Here is a 17,664-nt window from a genome sequence, read left to right as displayed (position 1 = left end):
TCCACACTCACATTTGCTGCCTTCTGGGGTTTCCTTCACCCCATTATTGGGGATCTGCTGCTTGCAAGTGTCAGAAAACCCAAGACAAGCTGACTCAAGCAAAGGGCGTATCTATCAACACAGGCAACCATGAGTCCAGGAGAGAGTCTAGAAAGGCTTAGTCCAGGACCCAGTCTGCCTGCATTTCTCTGCCCCACATCACCTGTTGGTTTCACCCTGAGATGAACTGTGCCTCCTGGTGACAAAATGGCTGCCAAAGAAGGCTCAAGTCCATGGGAAAGTGTGTCTCTTTCCCTCGAAATCAGACAGAGGTCCTGAGCCTGCAGGCAGACTCAGACCAGGCCATATGCCCATCCATGAATCAGTTACAGTGGATGGAAGTCAGCAGTTAACCCAGGCCTGAGTCACATGGTCCATCCTGGTTCTGGGGTGCAGGCAGCACCTCTAAACCACAGGGCCAGGAAGTGGGAGAGGTGGCTCCTTGCAGGGAATTTAGGGGCTGTTACACAAATAAGGCAGGATTCCCAGGTGGTACTAGTGGTAAAGAACCGGTCTGTCAATGCAGGAGAAGTAAGAGATGCAAGTTTGATCTCTTGGTCAGGAAGATCCTCTGGAGGAGGAAATGGCAACCCACTCCAGTGTTCTTGCCTAAGAATCCCATGGACAGAAGAGCCTGGCAGGCTATAATCCATAGGGTCACAAAGAGTCGGAAATGACTGAAGTGACTTATAAACAGGACACAGTTACTCAGCAGCTGGCATTCTGTAAGTTACTTTAGCTACACTACATCTCTTCTGATCTGAAAGGGGAAAGAGTAAATATATCTGCAGCAAATCGATAAGACAATTATTCTGTAATGAATTCTAAACACTGTAAATTAACCTGACAAGTGGCTCTGGCTTCTAGGACTTTTTCAGCCCCTGGAAACCTTGGAGATGCTCCTGGGTCAGGGTCACTTCCACTCCTCTTCCATCAGCGATAACAGGCAGCGCTGCCCCATGAGGCAGCCTGTCCCCAGCCAAGGGGCCTGGCCAGGGAGGAGCCTGACCCTCCCTCACCCCAACCTCAGTCCCTAGGCCCTCCCCTCCATGGACAGGGCCCTGGTCTGTCTCCAGCACAGGCTTTTGCTGCCCCTCTGACTCGGTACCCAGGGGACTACTGGCCTAGCTGTGCCCAGAGCAGCCTAGGTCTCAGCTCACACCCACCCCTCCTCTCTGGCCCCTGTCCCCTCTTCACGCACCGTGGCCCAGGAGGTGGCTGAGCCCATGACCTGGCTGCTCTCCGTGGGTACCTGGTCTCAGAGTGGAGGCTGACACATGGGAGATGGAGCTGTGATCTGGAGGGTGTTTCTGCCTCTCTGAGGAACCAAGACGGGGGCAATGCTGCTGTGCCCTCCCGTGTCCTGTGTCCTTCAGGTGACACAACTGCCCTGGTCCAACCTCCTGGAGAGAGTCCAGCTGGTCTCTCTGGACAGACCCCTAACTCTGATGTCACCCAGCACTGACTCCTCTTCACGTGGTGCAGCTGGATCCTGAGTAGCTCTCTCACTCCCTTCTTAGTGTCATTAGAGTGACCGTCCTGTCCCTGGGCTGGTGAAGCAGGAGCCCTGGAAGCTGGGCGGGAAGATGCAACACAGCCTCCTCAGGACACTTCCGGCTCCTCGTCTCTTGGATTCAATCTAATCCTCTCCTTCCTGCCCATCAGCTCAATGCTCAGTGCCTAATGGGATCAGATGCTTCTTTGGGAGCCCTAATGGGCTGCCTTTCACCTGCTTTCTCATCTCTATTTATTGGTCATGATTTCAGACTCCCCAGAAAGCAGCAGAGGACATTCAGTTTTCCCAGTGAGATCAGGGACTGGGGGTGTGGAGGGAGGTGTGAACCACGTGGAGCCTTGGGTGGTTAGAGAACGCGGGAGGTGGAGCCCCACGCAGGCCTCGACCCCGCGGGGGGGGGAGCCAGTTGGGGGTGTGCATCAAGGAGTCACGTGCTTGCTTGCATGCGTGCGTGCCTGGTGCGTGCGTATAGACAGCATCCCCTTGCCCAGGCCTTCGACTCTGCAGGGACCCCGCTCCTTCCGCCTTTGACCAGGAGACCTGGCAGCTTGGTTAACGAGTCTTCAGAGAGCACCTACTAGAGGAGTTTCTCCCAAGATTTCATCATTTATTGCTCTACTTTTTAAAGTAAAAATGAACTATTTCTTTGAAAGCACATTTGATACCGATTTGTCAGCGGCTGCTCCTTTCAATTACAGATTTTTCAGGATCTAAAGGTTGAACCTAAATCATTCATGATATTTTATTTCCCAGATTCAGGTGTTTTAACTGTATTAACATTATGAAAACACAGGGCGGCAGCTTCCCTGAGAGCTGACATGCGGGAACAGCCTTTGGTTTCTCGGGGATTGGCCACCAGGAGCTGTCAGTGCCGGGAGATCGGCCTTCTGACCCGGAAGTGCCTTGGGGCTGTTACACCGACTCCTGGAAGGGGCTGGATCCATGTGCCCTATGTCTGCAGGCTCATCCATGTGCTCTTCCTTCATCTTTTCAGTGACCACTTCCTAAGAGCCTGCAGGTCCTGGCGCCTTGCTGCGCTTTGGGGCTGCGGAGATGCAGACAAAAGTCCAGCCTCCAGAGAACTCACCCTCCAGTGAGCGAGACCGTGTCAGCCACTGCGCTGAAGTACAAAGGGTGTGCGGGTTGCTGACCTGGGCAGCACGGCTCCCATCAGCCTCCAGACTTTTCTCTAAAGCTCACTTGCAGAGCCTCCCTCCATCCCCATCCCCATGGAAAGCTGAGCTGTTTCAGGAGTCAGGTAGACTGGGCTTCAGTTAGCATGTGATTTGCAGGGCATATCGGAGACAACCAGGACTTGGACAATCTAATGGGTACTGCCTCAACACCAGCTCTGTTCTGGGCTCTCCAGACCCCAAGGGACTGAGATCCGTCTTCTTGAGGAACTCACATTCCGAGGGGGGAGCCTCAGAGCTGATGCTGCAGGTGCCCCAGCACTGGGTGTGTCTCCCACCTTACCCAGTCCCACAGCTCTGCTTCCCTCTGTGGCACCTGGGATCAGCATTTCCGTCAGCATCACCACTGGCTGGGTCAGGGTGGTCATCCTGAGTTTGCCCAGTGGATGTGCTGGCTCCCAGATGCCCCGAGCAGGCTACAGTCCAACAGGAGCCGAGCTGTCAGCTTGGCCCAGGGCTGGCCTGGCGCCGACCTTGTCTTAAACATTTGGGGTGGTCAGCTCCTCACCCAGGGTCTCCTGAAGGGAGGAGCCAGGTCTCACTCCCAGCAGTGGCTCTGTCTGCTCCCATCTGGAAGCCTTGCATCTGGACCCCCCCTGCCTGCCCATCACTTGGAGTGCCCATCCCTGTTTCTCTGGCAGGTTGACCGCAAAAGCTGTGGCCGTGCTGCTGCCCATCCTGGGAACCTCGTGGGTCTTTGGCGTGCTTGCTGTCAACAACCAGGCCATGGTCTTCCAGTACATGTTTGCCATACTCAACTCCTTACAGGTGAGGGCCCAATGGGACTGTCAGCCTGGGAGCTGTCAGCTTTGTGAATAGATGCTGGGTGCAGGTTGCCATGGCAGCAGGAGGGAGACACTCTGATCTGTTTCCTCCACACACATTCACCTTGTGAGCCCGTAGGGTGGGAGCATCCCCGAGGACAGAGGCATGGATGGAGCACACACCAGGGTCTCTCAGCAAACAGGGCCTGGAGGACCCCATTTACAACAGGGTTGCCTCATTTTTCAGGGCAGTACCTGTGGGAGATACATCTAGCCTGAATGGAAGATGGTCAGCATGTGGGTGGCTCCCAAAAGGGAGCCGGGCATGGAGGGGTGGTGAAGAGGGAGTTACCTCAGGTTCTGAGTTCTCATCCGCCTTCTGCATAGAGGGACAGAAAAGGTAACAGCCTGGAAACTGGAGATCTTAGATGCCCAGAGTCCGAGTCCCCAGACCCATAAGCCCCTGATGGAAGGATGGAGGTGGATGCTCATTGCCATTTGTAGCCTACACAGCTGAGCTGCAGGCTGAATCCTGGCAAACGTCACTGCGGTCCAGCCCAGCCCTCACCGTGATGTCCTTGCTGCCCCTGAGTCTTCACGACCAGCAGCTGTGTTGCACTTTTAATCTGTATAAGCCCCTATACACAGCTTCCTTTTGGTTGTCATGGTGACAGGGAATAGGTTGTCGTGGCAGCAGCCCTTACACACCACAGATCCTGGGTTCCTCATTTATCCTCTGTGTCCCGGTCTCCTCTTCCATAAAATGGGAACAGTAATAGGAACCACTAAATGGGGCTGCTTTTAGTACTCAATGAGATGAAGTGTTTGCCTAGCGCTGACACAGGAACAGTGTCTAGATGTTTATCTGTTTTCATTGTCATCGTCATCCTTGGTCTGCCGGTGAGAATACAAGGGCTGTTAGCTGGTAGGCTTGTGCCCTCCCTCTTTTCCTCCCCAGCAAGTTTGCTCCTCTTCCAGGTTCAGCCAATCTGGGCATGTACCTGTCTCTGTATCTTGGTCATGGTGTCTGTCTGCATCTAGGTTAGATTACAGGACACCCTTCCATCCTCATGGTTTCATGGTGAAGCATCACAGCTCTCCCATCCTCTCCAGCACCAAGCCATGCCGATGCCACTCTCAGAGTCCATGGGTGACATTGGAAAGAACCCTCAGAAAGTGTTTGTAACAAAAATGGAAGTGGCTCTAATTCTGTGTTTTCTTCCCTTTCCTTCCCAGGGATTTTTCATCTTCCTCTTTCACTGTCTCCTGAATTCAGAGGTATGTCTGCTCCACTTCCTGCCAACATGAAGTGGGTTTTTCATTTCTGAAAGGCACAGAGAGCAGGAAAGGTGTGTCCTCATCTGGCTGGTGTCTGGGACCGTAACCCTGAATGAGCCTTGGTATCTGTAACAGGTTGTGTGCAGGGGGCTGCTTTCCATCAGTCCTTCCTCCCGCATCCTGGTTGCTAAGCAACATACACATATCCTCCCTCACTGATGTCACTCAGGGACTGCTGGCTGCATGGAGGACCAGGAGAGACAGAGACAGTGTGGAGTAACTGAGTTGGAGATTCAGGACCTTGTTTGGCATCTGGTATATTAGGGAGAGTGAGATGCAGATGCGCTCCCAGCAAACCCTCCCCCAAGGCATACAGGAAGCTGGCCTGGGGTGTAAGGAAGACTCTTGACTACAGGGATTGGAGAGGGGGCTTTTGTGATGTGGCTTCCAAGGGCACTGGGGCACCTGGAGTGGGCTCATTCCTCTTGGTGCAGTCTGGGCCATTGCACCTGCCATGTACTTGGCCACGGGGATGGTGCAGGCTGCTCTGGAGCCCATCTCTCAGGACCAGTAATCCATAGGAAAAGTTTTACCCTTACATTGTGGATTCGGTCCCATGTTCCTTGGCATTTGAGCCAGGTGGCACTAGTGGTAAAGAGCCCACTTGCCACTGCAGGAGACATGAGATGTGGGTTCAATCCCAAGGTCGGGAAGATCCCCTGGAGGAGGGAATGGCAACCCAGTCCAGCATTCTTGCCTGGAGAATCCCATGGACAGAGGACCCTGGTGGGCTACAGACCATGGGGTCGCAAAGAGTTGGTCATCATCGAAGTGACTCAGCACACACACACACACACACACACACAGATAACAAGCTGGGATTATGGGGAAATGCCTCTGGAATGATGATTGAGAACAGGGTGGGAACACGTCCTGCTCTTTCAGGAGACTCTGTCCATTTGCATAGGAGAGGTCAGGCAGAGAGGAAGGAGATGTGGGGCGGGGCACACAGGGTGAGTTGCCCAGGATGATGGCAGCCAATGGAGGAGGGAGGTCACATGATTGCAAAGACCAGGGAGCAGCCCTAGCAGAGGCTGACTGATCCACGTGGCAGAGGGGGCAGGAAGGAGAGCAGCCTCAGAACCACACACAGCCTGTTCCACGCCTGCATTTGTTCATTTACTGCTGTGGGTGAAGTCTGTGCCAGTCACACGCCCTGCTCCCTTGCTGTTCATTGTTGAGCATGTCCTATCTCTTCACCCAGAGCTGTGAGGTCAGCAAAGACCAGGAGACCCAGCTTTCTCCCCGTGCAGGGCTGGGTGTGGTGGGGGTTGGTGGGGAGGGGGGCACAGTCTGTATCTGCCAAACGAATCAGTGACACACAGCGCAGCTCTGGAACCTCTAACTGTTTGGACCTGATAACTCCGAATCCTGTCTTGCCCCACATGTGGTGTTCTGGGCCTGGCATCAGCGCAAATTCCTCAGGACCTCTTATTGTTGCTTTTTCCACTTTTGAAATTGCTTCCACTGAGCCTTCCATTCTGCCTTTGAAGGTGAGAGCTGCTTTCAAGCATAAAACCAAGGTCTGGTCCCTCACGAGCAGCTCCAGCCGCCAGGCCAACGTGAAGCCCTTCAGCTCGGACATTGTGAGTGCATGTGGTGTCTTGTCTACACCCCTCCTGCGCCGGCCCATCCTTCTCCGAGTGCCTTCCATCCTCAGCCTGCCTTGACCTAGGGCTCTTGTTCCTTGTCCTCATTGCCTGGAAAGCCAGTCCACGCCGGCTGGGGACTTGCTCCAGCTTCACTGAACTGCACACAGCTCCTACCTTGCTGAGAACCAAGGGGTCCTGAGCCTGCGTTGTTTGAGTCCTGAGCCCCAGCCCCTCTGCTTCCTCCTTCCCTAAGCTCCGTTGTCTGCACCATATGTGTTGGGCAAGTGGCAGGTCGAGGTGATGGAGGCTTGGCTTAGGTGCTGGTGCTTGTTGGTCGACCCTTTCACACCCGACATAGGCCTACAGGTGGCACAAGCTGATGTCACACCCCAACAAAGTCCCATCCTCGTGAAATCACCTGAACCTCTCTCCTGCACTTTCCAGGACCAGTACTTCTTATGTTGACTCAGGGAGGTGGAAGGTCAGTTGACCAAGAAGCAGACACTGGACACGCTGGTGTCCCACAGAGGCACAGAAGTCCCTTGGCACAGCCTGACCTTTACATCAGGGCTCCTCCCCCTACAGATGCCTAAAAAATTGAGCTTGAATGATCAGGGGTCTGAACAAGCCATGCATTTTCAGTGCTGGGCTTGGATGTGTGGTTCCTCGTTCTCTGCCCTGCAGACCCCCAGGCATGGCCCCCAGGCAGCCTGGAGCAGGTGGTGTCCTACATTCTCACTGCAGTGCAGCTTCCTACCTGTCAGGTCCTTGCTCAGGGATCCCATCTCAGGAAGTCCTTCCTAGACAGCACTGAACAAAGGTGCTCCCTCCTATTCCAGCATCCTTTGCCTGCCTGCCAGTCCCGGGAGTTGTTCAGTTTATTCATTTCCTTGATGGCCATTGTCCGCCTCCCCCATCAGAATGTAAGCTCCAAGAGAGCAATGGTCTGGTCAGCTTGGCTCACTGGAGCGACCTCAGAGCCTCCCTCAGTCCCTGGTGCATGGCCTGCTCCATAAGTCAACACAGAGGGAATGAGCAAATAAGTGGATGGATGAATGCATGTGCGAATGGATGAATACATGTGCGAATGAATGAATGAATGAAGAAAGGACAGATTGATGAGTGAATGACTGCAGGGTTGAGTGCACCCCAGAAGCTGGGAGCTACGAGGCAGGCAAATGCTTGCCAAGAAGGTGGAGAAAAGTGTTCATTTTTCTGGGGAGCAGTGCCGCTTCCTCTCACTAGGGAGGATTCTCAAGCAGCTTTCTGGCCCAAGGCTTTGCTCTCCGCACTCCCGGGGCGTCATGGGTTTCTTGTCTCAGAGCAGAGTCTTCACTACTTGCTCCTTCGTGGTTTGCAGATGAACGGGACCCGGCCTGCTACAGGATCCACCAGGCTCAGCCCTTGGGACAAGAGCAGCCACTCTGGACACCGCGTGGACCTGTCTGCCGTGTGAGCAGAGAGGCTGAAGACCCGGCCGGCCTGCTGCTCAGAACCCCTCCACCTGCTGCAAACAGAACACAAGCAACACTCTGCCTTTGCCTCTGGGACCCTCTCCTCATTACCGTCTGGACCTGGGGGTCACAGCCCCGAGAGAGCTGTCCTCACCTGTGACCTGCCCATGTGACAGAGTCCACCACTCTGCCTGCAGCCTGATACACAGAGGCGGGGGTGGGACCCAGCGGCACAGACTTCCCCTTCATCCCTGCCAGCGCGCACAGCACAGAGCCCTCCACACTGCGCGCACAGCGGCCAGAGCACTGGGTGAGAAGTTTAACCTCTGCCTGGTGATGGGGACTTTGGACCAAAGTGCTGGTGTCTGCAGGGGAGGGTCGGGCAGAGGCCGCTGCCCATGAGCATGTTTTCCACCTGCCGACTCCACCCAACAACAGGATCCCCAGTGCCAGGCATCTGCCGAAGAGTGACTCTTTCTGCAGGGTGGTGCCAGCCTGGGCCAGCCCCACGTCTGCTTGCATGGCTGCACTGGGCCTCTGCTGATGCCCAGGGCTATGAGGTGGAGACGCTGGCCGCCCAGCCCCTGTCTGTGCGCGGGGATCTCGCCAAGGCAAAGAGCTCCACAGAGGGTGGGGCCTTCTGCTCCGAAAGCATCTCAGCCCCTTCCTCGTGCATGTTGGCTCTTCAGATTCAAAGTCAGCCTTAAAATCCACGCCCCTCCTCCTTTCCTGGCACCTGAGCCTTCTCTGTGTTCAGCCTTCCCTGGTAGGCCAGAAGAGCCACCGTTTTCCAAGGCGTAACATCCCTAGGATTTCTTCCTCATCACTTGCAAACGCTTTTCTGGTTTTCCAAAGAGTGGATCACAGTGGAGAGTAGCACGGTACGGTAGGTGACTGCACGATGCTGCAAAGACGCCTTGACAGAGCCACATAGCAGGCTGCTCTTGAGTGCGGGGGAGAATCAAGAACCCCCGTCCTGACCGACCTAGGGAGGGAGGGGGTGGCATTGGCTGTGTCTTCTGAGTTGATGTTTATTTATAGACCTAGACCTGGACTCAGCCCCCTAGGGGACGCAATGATCCTTACGACCCCATGTTTGGGCGAGATCCCGTGGGTTTGCAATCCTAGATGTGAACTGAAAAGCCATGGAATTGTTGGGAAACAGAACTACGAAAGGTTGCACTGTGAGTGCTTGTGAAATGTATGGGTAAGAAATTCCAACCTGTTTTTGATACTGGAAAATCTTCCTTGAAAACTGTGACGGCGATAGCATTAAAGCCCCTGCCCCCCGACGACCGTCCCACCCTATCTCCTCACCTCTGCTGTGTCTCCTGGTGAGTTTCTATGTGGTTTTGTAGACCTTTTCCCATCTTCCTCTGCACCTTCATAAAGGAACTCCTGCCCTGATGCCCTGATGACGATGAGTGTTAACAGTCATTTTCAAGCATCTCCTGCTGTGTTGAGGGTGGGGTTAACCTCTGTCCTTCCACAGGGAGGAGGGGTCCCCAGATGTACCAGCCTCGGCACCTCTGACAGCGCCCTGTGTGGTGCCATGGATGTGCCTTGGGGGGTGAACCTGGCTGATGCCAGCAAAGACCCCAGTGTTTGGTGAAAAGTATGGCTGGCCCCCGCTCTAAGTGTCTTGTGATTCCAGAAGCCAGGTCACCTGTAACTTGGCATTATATCCTTGTGCCCAAGAACACCTAGAAGTGAGAACACTGTATTCTAAAGATTTACACTTGGATTTTTTTTTTTCTTATTTAGTTTCTGGTGAAGCAAATCAAATAAGGAACTGTCTTTATTTTACATAGAATTCTTTGTTTTTTTTTTTTTAAATCTGCATATTCACCCTACATAGCTAATATATCAGGAGAAGTAATGAACAACTTTTTATCTCTAAAGAATGAGAGTAGTGCACTTTATTTATAGGCTATATATTTTGGCTTCTGCGGTACTCTATTATCTACACATAATTTGGCCAAAGATAAGCAGTTGGAAAGAATTGTGTGTTTAAAGTAGTTTATAGCACAGGAAAGGTGATGAATGCCACTTTATAGTGAATATATGTTGTGACTTTTATGAAATAAACTCTTAATGTCCTTTAAGTAAAATGTGGTCCGTAGCATCTTTTGCTGGTGGAAGGCAAGCAAGACTGTGTGTCTCTTGACAAAAATCTATCGGGAAACACACATGGGTAAAATCCTATCCTGGGATTCACTCGACAGACTTCTCTTCAGTGCTTTCTGTGTCCTCAGCACATTCTGGCTCTGGGGACTCTGCCTTGGATGATGCCCCACGCTACCCAGCAGCCTCCCTGGGTAGGGAAGAACGACAGACAGTGGAATTTTTGCAGCCCTGTGTTCCTCAGGTTAATGTACTGCACAGAATATTGGTGCTGCTTTTTTTTTTTTAACTTAGCAACATGTTTTATTTTAGCTAATATATCAAAAATATTTCAACACAATATTGAAGAATTATCGAGCTATTTTATATTCTTATATACCAAGTCTTTAAACATGGTTTATTATTTTTTATTAAAGATTTTTATACAGTTTTTAAAGTTAATACTCCATTTACAGTTATTAAAAAATATTGGCTATATTCCCCATGTTGTACAGTACAGCTCTGTAGTTGACCTTACACCCAACAGTTTGTACCTCCCCCTCCCCCACCCCGTACTGCCGCATCTCCACTGGTGACCACTAGTCTGTTCTCTGTATCTGTGAATCTGCTGCTTTTTTGTTATAATCACTAGTTTGTTGTGAACCCCTAGTGGCTCAGACAGTAAACAAACTGCCTGCAATGTAGGAGACCTGGGTTCGATCCCTGGGTTGGGAAGATCCCCTGGAGAAGGGCATGGCAACCCACTCCAGTGTTCTTGCCTGAAAATCCCATGGACAGAGGAGGCTGGTGGGCTACAGTCCATGGGATCGCATAGAATTGGACGTGACTGAGCATGCATGCATGGCATAGTTTGTTGTGTAGATTACACACACATACACACACGTATACACTCGCGCTTCTTCATGGGAGGTTCAGAGATCCTCCCAGCTATAGTTACTCATTTGCTTTGTCGTGTTGCTCTTGGTTCTTCTTACACATGATCTACTCGGTCCTACATCCTGTCTGCTGTGCAGACATCTGCTTTTAAACTTGATGTACTGATGTACTGTAGGGACTTCCCTGGTGGTCCAGTGCTAAAGAATTCACCCTGCAATGCAGGGGAACTGGGTTTGATCCCTGGCTGGGGAACTAAGATCTCACATGCTGTGGAGCAGCCAAGCCCTCGTGATGCAACTACTGAGCCTGTGCACTCTGGAGCCTGTGTGCCCCAGCTAGAGAGTCCATGTGCCGCAATGGAGGGTCCCATGTGCTGCAGCTAAGCCCAAACACAGCCAAATAAATAAAAAAATAATATAACAAAAATTAAGTTGATGTACTCTCAAACTGTTTTCCATATTACTAGGTATTATTCACAATTATAGTGTATATACATAAACATTTGATTGCATACTATATTTTACCAAAACTTTGCACTATTTTACAATGCAATGATTGCCATGCTTCTATAGCCCTCCAGGCTCCTCATGGAATTCTCCAGGCAAAAATACTGGAGTGGGTAGCCATTCTCTTCTCCAGGGGATCTTCCCAACCGAGGGATCAAACCCAGTTCTCCTACATTGCAGATGGATTCTTTACCAGCTGAGCTACCAAGGAAGCCCTCTATATTATATACAAGATATATAATAAGTATTTAGTTATATTCATATTATATATTCATTTTAATGTACTTTATACCTATTTTACATAGATTGATGGGTATTAGTGTCTTTGAGGTCTTTCTGCTTATGCCTTTTTTTCTTATATTGATTACTATCCAGGTTAAAATTTCAAAATTGGGTTTTTGCTTCAAAAAGAGTAAATAATTCCATCACTCTTGAAACATTTTGCCAAAATATTGAGAGTCATTTCTCACTGCCAATGATAGCTCATTAATATTTCATTTTCCAAATGTTTTTACCAGCAAAGAGCATTATCAGTGTTTTTATCACCAACTTAGTATGTGTGAAATGTCATGATTTGCATTTCTCTGCTCACTTCCGGGGCTGAGTTATCTGGCACATGTGGGCCTGCTTTTTCCTCTTTCTTGTAGAAGCGGGGGATGAACGCACTGACTCTACAGGGGAAAGGTTTCCCTTCTTTGTGGTACTTCCTCGCTGTGCTCTGAGAGCATCTCAGTAAAGGTGCTCCGATGGCGAGGTGAAGGGGGCTTGTTGAGGGTCGGAGTCCGATGATGCCCCCGCAGCAGGTGTACTGCGCGAGCATGAGCCGGAGCCTCCTGCTCGCGGTTTAGGTCCACCTTGGAGACTGGTCAGCGCCCGGGGCGCCATTCCAGCTCTCTTGGGGTGTTGGAGGAGGCAGGTGCAGGCCGGGTGGGGTGCCGTGGCTGCGTCTCCTGTCGCAGATGTTCCTCCTCCATCAGTCACGAGGCCTGAGTGTAGTGGGTGGGGCAGGGCGCCCCCAGAAAGGATGCCTCGAGGTGGAGCCCCATCGCAGGCCTGGAGGGGTCCTGATGCCCTCCGGGTCCCTGCGTCCCTTTCGCCAGAGCCCACAGACCTGCCTTTCACAGCAGTGTTCTCAAGCCGTCTTTCCTGTAGAGATGCCTCAGACACAGAGGACTGTTTTTCTGGGCTGCGATTGGCCTTTAAACTCTGTTTTCACCATGTTTGGGGAGTTTGGGTGTGAGTCCTGGGCTGTAGGGCGTGGGTGGGGGGCGCGGTGGGTAGAGGTGGTGCTCTGTTCTCATTATTGGCTAGTTTCCTGCTTCCGGTCTTTTTTTCTAACTTTATTATTATTTTTAGTTGAGGTACAGTTGACATACAACATTATAATATTGTTAGGTGTACAACATAATCACTTGATATTTGTATACATTGCAAGATCACCACCACAAGTCTGATTAATATCTATCATCATATGTAGCTACAGAATTTCTTTTCTTGTGATGAGAACTTTTAAGATCTATTCTCAAAAACTTTCAAATATTCTAATAGAACATTATTAGCTACAGTTACCATGTTGTATGTTATTTCCCTAGGACTTGCTTATTTTATAACTGGAACTTTGTACCTTTTTAATCCCCTTCATCCATTTCACCTACTCCCGACACCCTACCCTACCGCCCCCATCCCTGTCTCTGGCACTATCAATATACTCCCCGTTTCAATGAGTTTGGCTTTTTTAGATTCTTCTGGTAAGTGAAATCATACAATTCTTATCTTTCTCTGCCTGACTTACTTCACATGGAAAAATGCCCTCTGGGGACATTCATGTGGTCTCAAACTGCAGGACTTCCTTCTTTAGGCAGCTGAGTAATAGTCATTGTGTGTAATATATATTCACGTGTATCTATCTGTCTATATGCCACATTTATTTATCCATTCATTCCTTGACATTGATACTGTATTCTGCAACTTAATTGAATTCATTTGCTAGTTCCAACAGTTTTTGGTAGAATATTTAGGGTTTTCTAAAAATCCTAATTTCATTTTTTCCTTTATAATTTGGATGATTTTTATTCATTTATTTTTTTTGCCTTAATTTTCTGGCTGGGATTTCCAGTGTTATTTAACTCCTGTGTTGAATAAGAGTGGTAGGAGTGGGCATCCTTGTCTTGTTTCTCGTCTTAGAGGAAAAGATTTCAACCTTTCATTATTGAGTATGTTATTTGTGGGCTTGTCAAGTACGGCCTTTATTATGTTAAGTTTTTAATCATGATTGAATATTGTATTTTGCCAAAGAGTTTTCTGCGTCTATTGAGATGGTAATATGATTTTATCTTTTATTCTATTAATATGGTTTATCCTATTACTGATTGAATATGTGGAACTATCCTTGCATCCCAGGGATAAATCATGGTGTATAATTATTATTTTTTAAGATTCTGTTGAATTCAGTTTGCTAGTATTTTGTTGAAAATTTTTCCATCTGTATTTATCAGAGATATTGGCCTGTGGTTTTCTTTTCTTGTCTGGCTTTGGTATCTTAGTAATACTGGCCTTGTACAATGAGTTTGAAAGTGTTCCCTCCTTTTCAATTTGTTAGAAGAGTTTGAGAAGGATGGTGTTAGTTTTTCTTTATATTCTTGGTAGAATTCACCAGTGAACCATCTGGTCTTGGGCTTTTCTTTTTTTGGAAGGTTTTTGATTATTGATTCAACCTCATTACTTAATATTAGTTGGATTTTTGGTACTTTCATGATTCTGTGTTGGTAGATTGTATCTTTCTAGGAATTTATTAATTATTCTAGGTTTTCCAATTTGTTGGCATATAATTGTTTATAACACACTCTTACAAGTCTGTGGTATTCTGTAGTATTTATGTGGTATTAGTTGTAATGTACCCTCTTTAATTTCCAGTTTTGTTTGAGCCCTCTATCTTTTTTTTTTTTTTTGGTGATACCGTCTCTCAGCTGTAAATGTTCTGAGGCTTTCTCAGGCCTGTTCTGTGGACATATCTACTCCATACATCTTATTCCCTCTTGTGATAGAATTCTTAAGCTCACACACCTTCTCCCCATCCTGCAAAGCTCCGGGCTGAGTACTGAGCTTTCTTTGGCTGTCCCAAGGGTGGTGCTGATTGCTCAGATTTGTGGAGTTTCTCCCAGGCTCACTTAGTCAGGCCAAATTTCTGCATATGCTCACAGCCGTCTTTCAAAAGCCTACTCTTGGGGCAGCTGGTAGTGTGCAGAGGCGCCTGCCACATGGTGGTGGTTCTCTGTGTGTGTGTGTGTGTGAGAGAGAGAGAGAGAGAGAGAGATTCACGGAGCACTGAGGGTTCCTGTGGGACAGCTTGGGGATTAAGGTCCAGCCTCCCGATGGAGTCTATAATGTGTTGGGGTCTGTGTCTTTTTCATGCAAGAGCCCTGTCTGCTGTTCTCCCAGCCTGCTCCCTGCCCCCTGGTAAGGCAGCACATCCCAGCATTTTGCATGGGATGAAAGAGATGTGAATCTTTGGCAGCGTCAACAGTTGGGGAAGCCAGGTGCTCACTCATACTGTGTCATTTTACCCTGTGGGAGAAATCAGAGTCCAGGAAGATCTCTCTTGGCCCCAAGTTGTGTAGGGAATGAGTAATGTGGGTAAAGTGAAACTGCTTTTCTACATTTTCAGAGCGTCCAACTTCAGATTGTTTTGCTCTGACAGTACCTGGAACCTCTCCACTGGACTTCTGGATTTCCACAAAGCTTTCTCATCCGTCGGTGGTTGTCTAAATTGATGATCTTTGGAGGGAAGATGGTAGAAAACTCTTTGTCTGCCATGATGATGTCTCTCCAGAGCAAATGCTTTATTTTGATAAAGTGAAATATGTTAATTTTATCTTTTGTCAATTATGCTTTTGGTGTTATGTCTAAGAAATATTTAACAAATATTAGTTTGAAAAGATTTCCTCCTATATTTTCTCCTAGGCATGCTATATATATTTTTTATTTTATTGAAGTATATTTGATTTACAGTTTTGTATTGATTTCTTCTGTACAGCAAAGTGACTCAGTTATATGTATGTATACATATACGGAAACATATTCTTCTCCATTATGATTTGTCACAGGATATTAAATATAGTCTATTCATTTTAATCAGTTTTCTTTTTTATGGCTGAGTAATATTCCATTGTATATATGTACCACATATTCTTTATCCGTTCATCTGTCAGTGGACATCTAGGTTGCTTCCTTGTTTTGGCTGTTGTGAATAGTGCTGCTATGAACATAGGGGTGAATGTGTCTTTTCAGATTACAGTTTTATCTGGATATTTACCCAGAAGTGGGATTGGTGGATCATATGGTAGCTCTATTTTTAAAGTACCTCCATACTGTTCTCCATAGTGGCTGCACCAATTTACATTCCCACCAACAGCGTAGGAGAGTTCCCTTTTCTCCATGCCCTCTTCAGCATTTGTTATTTGTAGACTGTTTGATGATGGTCGTTCTGACTGGTATGAGGTGATGGATACCTCTTTGATTTACATTTCACTAGTAATTAGTGACGTTGAGCATTTTTCATGTGCCTATCGGCCATTTGTATGTCTCCTTTGGAGAAAGCAGACATGTTATAGTCGAAAATTTAAGTATACAGTCCTTTAAAGATTAAATTTTGTATAAGGTTTGAAGTTTGAGTCAAGACTCATTCTTTTGCCCATCAGTATTCTTGTGGACATCCAGTTGGACCAGTCTCCTTCATATGAGGCTCTGTCCTTTCACCATTGAATTGTCTTTGCTCCTTTGTCAAAGATCAGTTGACTGTATGTGTGTGGTTTTCATCCTGGGATCTCTTGTCTGTTCCATTGTCCATGAGTCTGCTTTTTTCTTACCAATACCACACTGTCTTTATTACTACAGCTTTTTAGGAAGTCTTCAAATCAGGAAGTGGTGTGAGTGAGTAGCCATTTCCTTTTCCAGGGGATATTCCCAACCCTGGGATCAAACCCGGGTGTCCTGCATTGTGGGTAGATTCTTTACTATCTGAGCCACCAGAGAAGCCCTCTTAACATTAACAATGGTTATTTTACGTTTCCTGTCAACAACTGTGTAATAATATGTGGTCTAGTTCTGATGCTTCTTTTCTTGTTTTACTTGCCTTACAATTTTTTTTTTCTTGTTATTGAAAGCTAAACATCTTTGCACTGGGTATTAGAAACTGAGGTAAACAGGTCTTTAGTGTAAGGATTTATGTTAATCTGACTAGAAGCTGAGCTGTGTTGAATGTTCACTATAGCTTAAGTGCCTGGGCTTCAATTCCTTCTTTGCTCTTGACTTTGAACTTTCCCTGTGGACAGTACTCCTCATAGAGCCTGCATCTTACAGCACTTTCAACCTAATGTATTAATATACCTGCTCTTTTTTGCTGTGATGTTAATACATGAGGTAGGAAAAATGTTCCCTAACATTATGATAAATCTCCATCTTTTAGAGGATCTGTGTCTAGGGAGGTGACTCACAACTGTTTCTCTAGTGATAGAGCATTTCTTCCTTCTCTGGGGAGATGGGAAGCCCAGAGGGGGCTGGGAAGTCAGGAATGTTCTTCCCGCCCAGACGGAAAAAGGCTTTGATAAAGCACTTCCTGTGGAAAGTAGGGTAGTTGTTGATAATATGATGGGAGTGAGCTATGACTCCTTGTTTTCTGGCTGCCATTTTTTTTTTTTTCTGTCACTTAACCAAGTGCACATTGGCTGTCTTGAAGATGCTGTCTCTCCTCCAACCCCCTGACCTCTTTATCACCTCCCTGTAGACTCATGGACCTTAGACCAAAGACTGCAGCATGCAGAGTCTGCATCCTGCAAAGCCAGTCACAGCCGGCCCCCTCCATGTCCCCAGGCAGCAGGAAGGGCCCTGTGTACCGCTTGCTCGGGGCTGAGGGAGGTAGGGCTGAGGGGAGTTGTAGTCCACGGGGCAGGGACACCACTCAGATGCTGCCCTGTCATCTCCCCAAGCCCATTCCTCCAGCCTGGCAGCCATTCTTGGAGGAGCCTTCATCACGAAGAGTAATGGACCAAATGGAGTCTGTCCAGATAAACGAGTTAATGGCCTGACGGCTGCATCTGTGTAGCTTGTTCACATAATTGGATATTCTGGAGCTTCCTCTGCTTCAAGCTGTGTTTGTCGATTAAACAGCAAGCATCCCTGGCCCTAGGTTCTATTCCTGGTTTTACAGATTCCCTGGGGTGAGAGAGCTTTCCTAAGTGTATTGACTTTCTCCCTTCTCTCCCTG

General features: G+C 48.5%; 1 protein-coding gene across 2 annotated transcripts in view; it reads left to right on the top strand.

Moving 5' to 3' along the window:
• The window catches only part of ADGRD1 (adhesion G protein-coupled receptor D1), a 182,326-nt gene extending 172,319 nt beyond the window's left edge, over positions 1-10,007 (top strand). For both annotated transcript variants that reach the window (XM_070475041.1, XM_070475042.1), the window contains 4 exons: positions 3,390-3,516; positions 4,749-4,790; positions 6,344-6,436; positions 7,803-10,007. In XM_070475041.1, coding sequence (XP_070331142.1) covers positions 3,390-3,516; positions 4,749-4,790; positions 6,344-6,436; positions 7,803-7,898 — 358 coding nt within the window. In that variant the 3' untranslated portion in view covers positions 7,899-10,007. The remainder of the gene's footprint in view (positions 1-3,389; positions 3,517-4,748; positions 4,791-6,343; positions 6,437-7,802) is intronic.
• Positions 10,008-17,664: the final 7,657 nt, after the last annotated feature.

Source organism: Odocoileus virginianus, chromosome 12 (genome assembly GCF_023699985.2).
Source record: "Odocoileus virginianus isolate 20LAN1187 ecotype Illinois chromosome 12, Ovbor_1.2, whole genome shotgun sequence".
NCBI lineage: Eukaryota > Metazoa > Chordata > Mammalia > Artiodactyla > Cervidae > Odocoileus > Odocoileus virginianus.
Note: the sequence above shows the minus strand (reverse complement) of the source record. Positions and strands in the feature narration are given on the sequence as shown.